At 42.0% G+C, this 14515-nt stretch overlaps 1 protein-coding gene across 1 annotated transcript in view; it reads right to left on the bottom strand.

Moving 5' to 3' along the window:
* The window catches only part of SHC3 (SHC adaptor protein 3), a 224178-nt gene that overhangs the window by 78260 nt on the left and 131403 nt on the right, over positions 1 to 14515 (bottom strand). Inside the window, exon 8 of the mRNA XM_044287510.1 lies at positions 6961 to 7117. Within this exon, the coding sequence (XP_044143445.1) occupies positions 6961 to 7117 (157 nt within the window). The remainder of the gene's footprint in view (positions 1 to 6960; positions 7118 to 14515) is intronic.

Raw genomic sequence — 14515 nt, 5'->3', positions numbered from 1 at the left:
TGGGGACTGCCAATCAGGGTTTGCCAGCACCTCTGGGATTCTAGGGGCTCTACGGGCACGTCTTTGCGGTGGCTGCGACGGGGTCACTACTGCACGTGCCACCGTACCAGCTTCAACTGCCCTTCTGGTGCTCGCTACTTCACCAGGTTGTACGGCAGTGCTGGTACTAGGTCCAGGGAGGGCTGGGCTGCTGGTGTATGCCTCACCACGTAATCCGACAGCACCAGCCCCACTCTGCTGCTCTTGAAGCGGATCCTGCGCAACCTGCGGTCTAGCGACACGGGGCCGGGTACGCCTGGTGGTATCAGGGACCTCAGCCTCCTCGTCCGAACTTTGGGTCAGAGAGCCACTGCTTTCTACAGGTTCGTATTCTGACCCGCTGGATTCATCAGATGAGGGTTCCCACTCATCATCCGACTGGGTCAGAAGCCTGTAGGCCTCTTCAGAGGAATACCCCCTGTTAGACATGTGGGCAACTAAATTTAGGGGTATTCCCTGAGACTACCCAAGAAAAAAAAAGCAAGCCTGTCTTACAAAGGGGAGGCTAGCGAAGTACCGGAGGCCGCTGCGGTTGATAAAAAATATCAAAACTGATTTTTTTATCGCCGCAGTGCGTGTAAAGTGAATGTGCAGTGATCAAAAAAAAAATTTTTATTTGTCACTGCGGTGGGGCGGGTGTGGGCGAACGCACGTGTGGGCGACCGATCAGGCCTGATCGGGCAAACACTGCGTTTTGGGTGGAGGGCGAACTAAAGTGACACTAATACAATTATAGATCTGACCGTGATCAGTTTTGATCACTTCCAGATACTATAAAAGTACAAATGCTGATTAGCGATACGCTAATCAGCGAATAACGGACTGCGGTGCGGTGGGCTGGGCGCTAACCGATCCCTAAACTACCTAACCAAGGGACCTAAACTATACCTAAAACCTAACGGTCAATAACAGTGAAAAAAAAAAGTGACAGTTTGCACTGATCACTTTTTTCTTTTCACTTGTGATTGACAGGGGTGATCAAAGGGGTGATCAAAGGGTTAATTGGGGTTCAGGGGGGTGATCAGGGGCTATAGTGTAGTGTTTGGTGTACTCACTGTGAAGCCTGCTCCTCTGCTGGATCCAACCGACGAAAAGAACCAGCAGAGAAGCAGGCAGCCATATAACAGATCATATTTACAAATATGATCTGCTATCTGGCACTTTGATTGGATTTTTAAAAAATCAGCAACCTGCCAGCCACGATCATTGGCTGGCAGGTTGCTGACAAAATACTTCTGTGCGAAATGCCGGCGCGAACTGCGCATGCGCGCGCGCATAGTCGCGTCATCTCGCGTCTCGCGAGATGACGCGTATAAGCGTGACTGTGCGCAGCGCTGCCACCTCCGGAACGCACATGTGCGTTAGGCGGTCCGGAGGTGGTTAATAAACAGCAAACTGAGCTGCAAAAATCAGTGCCAGGAAGCTGCTGCCAAGGCCAACAAGATAATGGGTTGCATCAAAAGGGGCATAGATGCCCGTGATACCTACCACTTTACAAATCATTAGTCAGACCACACATGGAGTACTGTGTACAGTTCTGGGCTCCTGTGAACAAGGCAGACCTAGCAGAGCTGGAGAGGGTCTAGAGGAGGGCAACTAAAGTACCCTGAAAAATTATCAAAATTAGGGTTATTCACTTTAGAAAAAAGACGACTGAGGGGAGATCTAATTACTATGTATAAATATACAGTATCAAGGGTCAGTACAGAGATCTATCCCATGATCTATTTATCCCCAGGACTGTGACTGTGATGAGGGGACATCCTCTGCGTCTGGAGGAAAGAAGGTTTGTACACAAACATAGAAGAGGATTCTTTACGGTAAGAGCAGTGAGACTATGGAACTCTCTGCCTGAGGAGGTGGTGATGGTGAGTACAATAAAGGAATTCAAGAGGTGCCTGGATGTATTTCTGGAGTGTAATAATATTACAGGCTATAGTTACTAGAGAGGGGTCGTTGATGCAGGGAGTTATTCTAATTGCCTGATTGGAGTCGGGAAGGTATTTTGTATTCCCCTAAAGTGAGGAAAATTGGCTTCTACCTCAAAGGTTTTTTTTTTGCCTTCCTCTGGATCAACTTGGAGGATGACAGGCGAACTGGATGGACAAATGTATTTTTTTGGCCTTATGTACTATGTTACTATAGTGTGGGACTTACTGCATCCACTGCTGGATAAGGGTTACCACCTCTATGTGGATAACTATTATACCAGCATACCCCTATTCATGTCCCTAACTGCCAGTGGTACTGTGCCTTGCGGCACAGTGCGCAAAAATAAGAGAGGCCTCCCTAGATCCCTGGTAAGGCAACCACTGAGAATGGGTGAAAGTAGGGCTCTCCTCCATGAGAACATGCTGGCGGTTAAGTTCAAGAGGGATGTCCTTTTACTGACCACCATTGACACTAACACCAGCTCCCCTGCCTCTGTATGTGGTACCACTACCACTGTCCCCAAACCAGTTTGCATCCTGGACTACAATAGGCACATGGGAGGGGTTGATCTTTCAGATCAAGTTCTGAAGCCCTACAGTGCCACACGAAAAACGAAAGTGTGGCACAAAAAGCTGGCCATACACATTGTACAGATGGCAATGTACAATGCGTACGTGCTATTTCAATCTGCAGGCCACACAGGAACTTTCCTTCAGTTCCAAGAGGTGGTTATCAAGGCCCTAAGCCAGGCCGTGGAGGGTCCCAGTACTTCAGGAAGTCATGGTGCCCATGTTGTACCAGGGAAACATTTTCCAGGTCAGGTTCCCCAGACAGCAAGGAAGGGAAGGACCCAAAAAAGATGCAGGGTGTGTTCCAAAAGGGGGGATAAGGAAAGACACCATTTACCACTGCGAAACCTGGCCTGTGCATGCAGGAGTGTTTTTTTTAAATCTACCACTCATCCATGGAGTATTAATTTAATTTCATCCTTTATATTTAGTTTTACCATCTGATATCTCTGATTTAGTCCGTATAGCTTACAGATCCCCTTTTCACCAACCACTATATATTCATTTCTGTGAAACACCTGTTAGGTCAAGGGTGCCCTTTCCACCCCTTAAAATGTTCGTACGGGGTGCACTTTCCAAAATGGGGTCACTTCTTGGGGTTTTTAATTTCTGGGGACCTTAGGAATTTTTTTAATGTGACATGGCACCTAAAATCCAGGTCTGCCAATTCAGGCGTGCTAGCAAAATCTATATTTTGCTGTTTGCCTGCTGTGCGCCCATACAGCAGGCTACAAGCACATATGGGGTGTTTCCTGAAAGGGAAGAATATGAGGAACACATACTGGGGTGCATTTTTCCTTTAATTAACCCCTTGTGAAAGTGAAAAATTGGGGTCTGCTAGTAATTTTTCATTTTCACAAATGTGTGCTTTGAAATCCTTTAACAAGTATTTCTGCCTTCTGTGAGACACCTGCTTGCTGAAAAGTACCCTTTCCACCCTTTAATTTTTTTAATGCGACATGGTACCTAAAATCCATGTCTGCCAATTCAGGTCAGCAAAATACATATTTTGCTGTTTGACTCTAGAGCCCTGCTGTGAGCCCCCATACATCATTTTTTGAGCACATATGGGGTATTGCCATATTCAGGGGGAAATGGGGAACAGAATGGGGGGTGCATTTTGTCATGTTACCTGGTGTAAAGTAACTTTTTCTAGAAAAAAATGCAATTTTTTATTTTTCTTTGAGGGGTGTAGTTTCCATAATGGATGTAACAATGGAGAAATGAGCGAGCCCTCATACACTTGGCAACCAAATTGACATATGCAGAAAATATTTATTAATAAATCCCCATAAAATTCAAGTAATAAAAATAATAAAAACAGTGTATTATAGCAATGACATACAAAAACTACAATCACATAAACTATGATAATGTATTGAATGATAAAAAATTTAATAAAATATTCAATACTATTCAATAATATAAAGTCGAAAAAATTCACTGATATCAATTACACACCAAAAACGTCAAGTGTTGTCCAGGTCTTATATATGCTGTTATTGTGAAGGGGGAGGTATTTCCTCTGTGACTCAATCCCAGATTGGGAAAATGAGTGTCACTTTAAATATTGTAGGTGTATTTCCCCTGGGAACGTAATGTATTCATAAAGTGTCCACAGGAATCCTGATAATGTTGGAATAAAAAGTCTCTTATGGTATTTCCTTTTAAAGTTGAGGTAAACTTTAAATCGGTATTTGGCTTACCGTCTGGTGTCTGCTGTCTACCTGTTGCTTAAGTGAAGCTTTAAATGTCTGCTGGTTTATTTGATCAATCCTTCCAGCAAACTGATTCAAATTTTGCGGGAGTTCCAAAGATCGCGGGAGTTGACACTCTGTTCTGCAATTTCCTTCGGTACAGCTTTTCGACGATAAAAGTAGTTGTTCCTCTACTATAAGAATTTTTTTCTTTCTCTGTATGGCCATACAGTTTTATCGGAGGCTTCTCAATACAGGTACATCACTTGTTTCACCATACGCGTTTCGGGTAGATTCGCTCTCCCTTCCTCAGGACCACTGAGGAAGGGAGAGCGAATCTACCCGAAACGCATATGGTGAAACAAGTGATGTACCTGTATTGAACCAGTTTGCTGGAAGGAGCGATCAAATAAGCCGGCAGACATTTAAGGCTCCACTTAAGCAACAGGTAGACAGCAGACACCAGACGGTAAGCCTAATACCGATTTAAAGTTTACCTCGATTTTAAAAGGAAATACCATAAGAGACTTTTTATTCTAACATTATCAGGATTCCTGTGGACACTTTATGAATACATTACGTTCCCAGGGGAAATACACCTACAATATTTAAAGTGACACTCATTTTCCCAATCTGGGATTGAGTCACAGAGGAAATACCTCCCCCTTCACAATAACAGAATATATAAGACCTGGACAACACTTGAAGTTTTTGGTGTGTGATTGATATCAGTGAATTTATTCGACTTTATATTATTGAATAGTATTGAATATTTTATTATCAAATTTTTTATCATTCAATACATTATCATAGTTTATGTGATTGTAGTTTTTGTATGTCATTGCTATAATACACTGTTTTTATTATTTTTATTACTTGAATTTTTGGGGGATTTATTAATAAATATTTTCTGCATATGTCAATTTGGTTGCCAAGAGTGCTCGCTCATTTCTCCGTTGTTACATTCACTTTTTAACAGAGGGTGGGGTGATTCCCTCTATATGAGCTTGCAGCACCACCCTGTAACTACTAAGGAGTGAGCCACTACAACCCACTACTATTTTCTGAAGTTTCCAAAATGGGTTCACTTTTGGGGGGTTTCCACTGTAGGGCCACCTCAGGGTGTCTTCATATGCGACATAGTTCCCAATTACCATTCCAGATAAATCCGCTCTCCAAAAGCCATATGGTGCTCCTTCCACTCTGAAGCCTGCTGTGCATCTATACATCAGTTTTTGAGCACATATGGGGTGTTTCTGTAAACTCCAGAATCAGGGTAATAGATTTTTAGTTTTGTTTGGCTGTTAACCCTTGATGTGTTGCAGGAAAAATAGATTCAAATGTAAAATCTGCTAACAAAAGTGAAATTTTGAAATTTCATTCCCATTTTCCTTTAATTCTCATGGGACATCTAAAGGGTTAACAAAGTTTGAAAAATCCGGATTGAATAGCTTGAGGGTGTAGTTTTTAAAATGGGGTGATTTATGGGTGGTTTCTAATATTTAAGCCCCACAAAGTGACTTCATAACTGAACTGGTCCTTAAAAAATAGGGTTTTGGAAATTTTCTTACAAATTTTAAGATTTGCTTCTAAACGTCTAAGCCTTCTAACGTCCCAAAAAAGTTAAATGTAATTTTCAAAATGATCCAAACATGAAGTAGACATATGTGGAGAATGTAAAGTAATAACTATTTTTGGAGGTATTACTATCTATTTTAAGAGTAGAGAAATTGAAATTTGTAAATTTGGATTATTTTTTGTAAATTTGGTATTTTTTGATAAATAAAAATGAAATATTTTGATTAAAATTTACCACTGTCATGAAGTACAATATGTGACGATAAAACAATCTCAGAATGGCTTGGATAAGTAAAAGCGTTTTAAAGTTATCACCACTTAAAGTGAAAAACCAATGAAGGTCGAAACGTCGCTTGTCCCATGCTGATTTGTGACTAAATCGCCACTCTGATTTTCCACACTGGCGAGTGCTGCAGATTATTGTATTTTACCTTTTATAAAGTGACACGTCAGATTTTCTAAAAATTGCCTGGTCCTTAAGGTGAAAAATGGCAGGGTCCTGAAGGGGTTAAGGTGCCTTTACACACTGGATTTTGTTGCAGAAATTTCAGCAACCGAAAATCTGTTCCATTCATTTAAATGGGGCGGAAAGCACATGGATCTCTGTAGCATATTTCAAACTGATTTTCAGTCATGGAAATTTCTGCAACAAAATCCACAGTGTGTGAAGGCACCCTTATTGTTAGGCTTGGATTTGTAGAGATTTCAGTGAAACCTATTGCACATGTGATGCTTTCTATATTAATAATGACCATTCACATTTATTCAAAATATACATGCAGTAAACTATCCCCATGCAGGTTTTTATTCAAATGCCCATAAGATTTATACTGGGGTGTAGAAAACAATAGGCATAATAAAAAGTAGCACACAAAATTACACGGTTAAAAATAAAACATGTAAAGGTTGTAATAGGGCAACTGTATATTTTTGTGGGGCCTACTTACCTCTGTATGCTTCAGGTTTCATGTTAAAGTTGTCATACACTAGTAGATGACATGTTATGGAGGCATTTTCCAGCATCTGGAGAATAGCTCCAACATAGTGTACTACATGGAGTATCAAAGAAACAGACTAAGCAGCTGAAACCCTTTCGGAAAAGCTAAACCCATATGTGGAATTACTTTATGGCTTATGGTTTATACCTGGGAGTTATCTCCTTGATTTGGATGCTGAGCTCTAAGTCTCTCATCAATAATCCCTCCTGGAGGTGGCATTTTATTTGGAATACTGTTGTAATATTGAGGTTCTGTTGAAGCCCCATCTTCATCTACCCATAATGGGTCATCTAAGCTTTGCATTCTGAAAAATAAACCCAATTTTTATGATGAATGTACATACATGCTGCTTTGCTTTATTGTAGAAATTAAAGTTAAAACTACTGTATGAAGATGCCTAAAACTTAAAGGGAACCTGTCACCGGGATTTTGTGTATAGAGCTGAGGACATGGGTTGCTAGATGGCCGCTAGCACATTCGCAATACGCAGTCCCCATAGCTCTGTGTGCTTTTATTGTGGGGGGAAAAACGATTTGATACATATGCAAATTAACCTAAGATAAGTCCTGTCCTTGACTCATCTCAGGGACCGGACTCATCTCAGGTTAATTTGCATATGTATCAAATCGTTGTTTTTTTTTTACACAATAAAAGCACACAGAGCTATGGGGACTGGGTATGGTGGATGTGCTAGCGGCCATCTACCAACCCATGTCCTCAGCTCTATACACAAAATCCCGGTGACAGGTTCCCTTTAATGTATTCTGTGGCAAGTATTAGAAAACAGTAATTAGTAAATATAAGAACACATCATACTGTTGTTATTATAATCCTACTATACCATTAAAGGTAATCTCTCCCTTTTATAGTATTGACCATGCTAAACTAGCAGAATAAAAGTTCATATTCACGCTACCCCGGATAATAAAAACTCCACATAACTGCTGACATATTCCCTTTAAACCTTGTACACAACTTTCAACAACTGCAGCACATCAACTTAGAGGGTATTCCGGTTACCATAAATATAACTTATGTCTTAGACTAATTTGTCATCAATAATTATCTAATATAATGTCAATTTCACATATTTACCGTTCAGTAGTTATAAAAGTAGTTTTCTTCCTCTGCTACCCACTGTGTTTCCTCATAAATTACCATGGCATCGACCTGTAGTTCTGAGCCTTTGTTAGGTCGAGCATGCTCAGTGTGTTGCTATCAATTCTATAGCTAAATGTCTTGTGAAACAAAGGGCGTGTTAGTGTGCTGGTGATTACTGAGTAGAGGGGGCGTGACCGGACTAATATCAGGCAGCCAATCAGTAAACATTAACACTCACAGCAGGAAAACTAGGGATTGTGGGGATTGTAGTTTTGTGAGGGAAGATCAAAACCCATGATACTTTCAGTGTGCTGCAGGCTCACACAGGAGCTAGACAAATGGATTGCAAGGTAAATCGAAGCTCTGGTTATATGTATAGGTATGGTTTTTGGTTGGGGCATAGCTTGCAGCCTTAATGCAGTTTTTTTAAAATGTTGTTACGTTACCAAAATACCCCTTTAAGGGCTCACTCAGACGAACGTAAGGGATCTGTGCCATTGCTGCAGACCGCAAATAGCCGTGTGAACTCTGTGGTGCGGATGTGGACCCATTCACTTGACCCATTGACTTGAATGCCCAAAAGCCCACGGAAGCGCTTTGTAGTGCTTCCATTGTGCCTCTGTTCTGCAAAAGATAGGATATGTCCTATATTCGGTTGTATCTTGCGGATTGAGGACCCATTCAAGTCAATGGATCCACGCCACGGAGTGCACACGGCTGGTGTCCGTAGATTGCGGCCCCGCCGTTTGCGGTCCGCAATATGGACACGGAGCCTTTATGGTCGTGTAAATGGGGCCTTAGAGTGATGAAAACTGTAAATGTGTAAAATGATTCAAAATGCTGCCAAAGGCACAATGGAAATGTATATTCTGTGCTTTAAAAGGGTTATCCAACAAAGAATTACTCTGCAATGAATAGGGAAATTCAAATGAAGTATTATTGCAATATACATGCAATAAAAATATTGTTAGGTTTCTTATATACATTACATTTTCCTCTTTATCCTTCTTTTTTGACAGACCAATATCGTGACTTTCTTCACTCAAGTGCAAAAAAGTGCAGCCTATAGCAAGTCCTATCTGTAAGAGAGGAGCCCCCATAAACCAATTCCCATTTCTCAGAGCCTAAAGGCCCTGCAAGGGTCAGAGAAAGGTATAATAATATTTGCAAAGGACATGTTGGCTAATCTCTCAATTTTAACATCAGTATGAGTGTTTAGTAAGACCGCAGAGTGCACCTGCCTTTGCAAATGTTATATTGGTTATCAAATCCACATAATTGCTATCTTGTGTAGGATGTTTATTGTGGTACTTATGGTCCGCTGCGGGCATCCTCCAATGTATGTCTTTTTGCTGGGGATCGCCGTTAGCAACGGGCCACAAGTGCAGGATCTGCTCCCCTGTATACACATGCACAACTGCATATGGGTTTGAGCACTTCCTGCCTGTTTAACACCACGCCATTTCCTCTGTTTGTTAGTCAGAGAAAGGTAGCCATCCTACACCAAAGCTTAGGAAGAGCCCGGTCAAGCTGCGGCTTCCACCTGGACTGCCACACCAAGTGTTCGCCAGGAGCCCCAGTTGAGGTTTAGGTTCCAGAGAAGAAAGGGGCCAATGGGTTGCAGGGGGTAAAGATCCTAAGGGCACACACCCTCTAGACCTGGGCACTACATCCTGAAAGATCCACAAGACAAACAAATGTGGAAAGTGAACACATAGTGAAATAAAAGTAAATGTGTGCAGTTATGGCCTGGACATTTGTTCTCATCTTAGTTAGTTTAGGCGCCTCATGGTCACCACTCCTGGAGCACTTTTGTATCTTGGGCTTTCAAACAACTCAGCTCATGGCTTTGATCTAAAGAGTCTAGGCCACCTACAAGTAGCCATCAGTTACACAAGATTCCACTCCTTGTGCATTCCTTGTGTATTGTACTTGTTCAATGCCAGTGGCTAAAACTCTAACCACTGAAAAGAGCAGATACTACACTCAATTTTAGTCAAAAGGCCAAGAAGTAAAAAAAAAAGGTTGCATGCTTCCATATGAAGGCACACAGAAATACATACATACTCTTATACTCAGCCTTATTTCTGTTTTATACAAAGCACAGCCATATTACAGCTGCCTGCTTGAGCCTTAAAGGATATTAACACCATCAAAGGCTATTTTTTTATGATTGCATTTTACTCAATTTGGGCTAAAAATCTTTTTTTCAATCATTCTTTTTTTAAAATATTGTGCTGTTTTGTCACAAAGGGATAACTGTTTATCTAGCTGTGTCATCTAATAACCCTAATCTGTAATTTACTAAAAGGTCATAAACACTTATTTAAGCCACATTCTTATCAGTAAGAACTGAGCTATGATGAGTATTTATAACATAACATAGATGGCTGACGGAAAAGAGAGAAAATTTATATCCTGCTACTAGAGAAACACAAGGCTCTACAGAAAAAAGGGTTCCATATTTTTAATAAAGACCAATTTAAAAATGATTTTTAGCTCAAAATGAGTACAATGCAATAATTTAAAAAATGCTCAGGGCTTTCACAAACTCTGCATCTTCAAACAGCTGATTTGCGGGGACCCTGCCATGGCGCGAAGGACCACTTCCAGCTTCTTAGAAGATGAAGATACTCTTGCGTCATTCAAAATAGTACAACGTGTTTCAGGGTTTACATTTCCCCTTCATCAGGTACAATACATATATACATATATATATATATATATATATATATAGTCAGGTCCATAAATATTGGGACATCGACACAATTCTAACATTTTTGGCTCTATACACCACCACAATGGATTTAAAATGAAACTAACAAGATGTGCTTTAACTGCAGACTGTCAGCTTTAATTTGGTGGTATTTACATCCAAATAGGTGAACGGTGTATGAATTACAACAGTTTGCATATGTTCCTTCCACTTGTTAAGGGACCAAAAGTAATGGGACATAATAATAATAATAATAATAAATCAAACTTTCACTTTTTAATACTTGGTTGGAAATCCTTTGCAGTCAATTACAGCCGGAAGTCTGGAACGCATAGACATCACCAGACGCTGGGTTTCATCCCTGGTGATGCTCTGCCAGGCCTCTACTGCAACTGTCTTCAGTTCCTGCTTGTTCTTGGGGCATTTTCCCTTCAGTTTTGTCTTCAGCAAGTGAAATGCATGCTCAATCGGATTCAGGTCAGGTGATTGACTTGGCCATTGCATAACATTCCACTTCTTTCCCTTAAAAAAATCTTTGGTTGCTTTTGCAGTATGCTTTGGGTCATTGTCCATCTGCACTGTGAAGCGCAGTCCAATGAGTTCTGAAGCATTTGGCTGAATATGAGCAGATAATATTGCCCAAAACACTTCAGAATTCATCCTGCTGCTTTTGTCAGCAGTCACATCATCAATAAATACAAGAAAACCAGTTCCATTGGCAGCCATACATGCCCATGCCATGACACTACCACCACCATGTTTTACTGATGAGGTGGTATGCTTAGGATCATGAGCAATTCCTTTCCTTTTCCATACTCTGCTCTTCCCATCACTCTGGTACAAGTTGATCTTGGTCTCATCTGTCCATAGGATGTTGTTCCAGAACTGTGAAGGCTTTTTTAGATGTCGTTTGGCAAACTATAATCTGGGTTCCTGTTTTTGAGGCTCACCAATGGTTTACATCTTGTGGTGAACCCTCTGTATTCACTCTGGTGAAGTCTTCTTCTCTTGATTGTTGACTTTGACACACATACACCTACCTCCTGTAGAGTGTTCTTGATCTGGCCAAGTTATGAAGGGTGTTTTCTTTACCAGGGAAATAATTATTCAGTCATCCACCACAGTTGTTTTCCGTGGTCTTCCGGGTCTTTTGGTGTTGCTGAGCTCACCGATGCATTCCTTCTTTTTAAGAATGTTCCAAACAGTTGTCTTGGCCACGCCTAATGTTTTTTCTATCTCTTTGATAGGTTTGTTTTGTTTTTTCAGCCTAATGATGGCTTGCTTCGCTGACAGTGACAGCTCTTTGGATCTCATCTTGAGAGTTCACCTGATTTGGATGTAAATTCCCCTTAAGGCCCCATGCACACGGCCGTGTTTCACAGCCATGTGCGGGCCGTGGAACCGCGGCCTGGATCCCTCCTGAGAGCAGGAGCGCACGGCGTCACTGGTTGCTATGACGCCGTGCGCTCCCTGCTGCCGGCACAGTACAGTAATACACTGGTATAGATCATACCAGTGTATTACTGTATTGCGGCGGCAGCAGGGAGCGCACGGCGTCATAGCAACCAGTGACGCCGTGCGCTCCTGCTCTCAGGAGAGATCCAGGCCGCGGTTCCACGGCCCGCACAGGGCTGTGAAACACGGCTGTGTGCATGGGGCCTAAATTAAAGCTGACAGTCTGCAGTTAAAGCACATCTTGTTTTTTTCATGTGGTGTATAGAGCTAAAAATGTTAGAATTGTGTAGATGTCCCAATATTTATGGACCTGACTGTATATAAATATATATACACCTAAAACAAAGTCTGTTTGAGACCACCCACCATGAGCAATTGTCAAAAATAATCAAAAACAATCACCACAATATAAATTGCTTTACACAAGCACATCATTTTAATACCACACAAACTTCCTTTGTTTAAAATTGATGTAAGATATCAAACTGAGATGGAAAACAAAGCAAAACATGTTATGTGACTTTGCAAGCCAAATAATGTAACTGAAGGGGCCACTGCTTTATATACTAGTATTAAGATGAGAAGACTCTAGTTTCATGGAGGAGACCCAAAGCTGGTCACATGGTCTGCTGTTTCATATATTTGTGTTAGGCTGGGTACACTTAGATATCAAAAGGAGAGGTGGTCATGTGACATAGGGCCAGTCACATGGTATATTACCCATGGCAACTGAACACTACAAGGACGTATAGGGGCATTAGATATAATAAAAAGATTAATATAAGAAACTAGCTGAAGGACCCAGCTTCGCTCCGGTATATTTAATCTATTTCATTTAATGTTTGTGTATGTCGTTAAAAGATATCAACACATCTACAGCACCCCGCCCCCTTAACATAACCTCCACAGCACCCACCCCTTAACACTGACCCCCCACAGTGCACTGTCCCTTAAAATTGGACCTCCACAGCAGCCCACCCCCTTAGCTTTGACCTTTAAAGCAGCCTTCCCCTTTAACAGTGAGTTTCACAGCACACCACCCCCTTGACAGTGACCTCCATAGGGGCCCGCCCCCTTAACAGTTGCTTTTACAAACATCTGCCCCTTAACACTGACCTCCATAGCGGACCATCCCCCCAACTGTAGCCTCCACAGCAGCCTGCTCCTAGGGTGGCCAGAGTTCCAGTTTTAGCCTGGACAGTCCGACTTTCAGACTCCCTGTCCTCCGTCTGGCGCAGGGCTTGGATGGACACAAGGATGTCCTTTTGAACCGCTCACTCTCAGACAGCAGCACTGTGCTGTCTGAGTGTGAGCTGCAGGAGGAAAGTCACCGTCCCTCCCACCCCTGCAGCTGACAGAAGTTTATTTTTAACTTAAGTTTTTCAATCCTTGTTGGCTGAGGAGTGGGAAGGGCCATGGCCTAACCAGATCTGGGCGTGGCTTACCGGGACCTAGAAGTTGATTTTTAACTTCATTTTTTCAATACTTGTCGGCTGAGGAGTTGGAGGGGGCATGTCCCAACTGGATCTGGGGAGTGTCCTTTTAAACAGCTCACTCTAAGACATTAAGACAGCAGCACTGTGCTGTCTGAGTGTGAGCTGCAGGGAGAAAGTCCCCCTCCCTCCCACCTCTGCAGCTGACAGAAGTAGATTTTTAACTTCATTTTTTCAATCCCTGTCGGCTGAGGAGTGGGAGGGGGCATGGCCTAACTGGATCTGGAGCATGTCCTTTTGAACAGCTCACTCTAAGACAGCAGCACTGTTCTGTTTAAGTGTGAGCTGCAGGGAGAAAGTCACCCTCCCTCCGACCCCTGCAGCTGACAGAAGTTGATTTTTACCTTCATTTTTTCAATCCCCGTCGGCTGAGGAGTGTGAAGGGGCGTGGTCTAACCAGACCAGGGGCGTGGCTTAGTGGGACCTGGGGGCGGAGTTTTAAGTTCATCTTTTGAGGGTGGAGACATTGTGGCAGGGGGCATGTCTGGGCTCCTTCCTGCAAGAGTGACGCCCCTCTGGGCACCTTACTGGCTAATTTGCATACCAAATAAACTGGATTTTCAGAGGATAAAAACATCCATTGCTAGAACAAAGGCACATCTTGAAGTAACGTACTAAGTGCTATTAGGCCACGGCTTTACTTCAATAGCGATTATCCTGGTGACAGATTTCCTTTACAGCTCATCTATAGCAGTGAAGATAAATGGCTGGGTTGTTATGGAAACCTGGAGTAAAAGCGGACATACAGTACATACACACATACACTCAGCTTTATATATTAGAAGATGATTTCAAATCAATGATTCAGATCAATAATATAAAAAAATAATAATAAGTGATAAGGCGGAAGTGTAATCCCCAAAACACGTTGTACAGCATACAGTATTTTGAATAAAGCAAGAATATCTTCACCTTCTAAAAAGTTTGAAGAAATTTA

This window comes from Bufo gargarizans, chromosome 1 (genome assembly GCF_014858855.1).
Source record: "Bufo gargarizans isolate SCDJY-AF-19 chromosome 1, ASM1485885v1, whole genome shotgun sequence".
NCBI lineage: Eukaryota > Metazoa > Chordata > Amphibia > Anura > Bufonidae > Bufo > Bufo gargarizans.
This window is presented reverse-complemented; position numbering and strand designations above follow the sequence as displayed.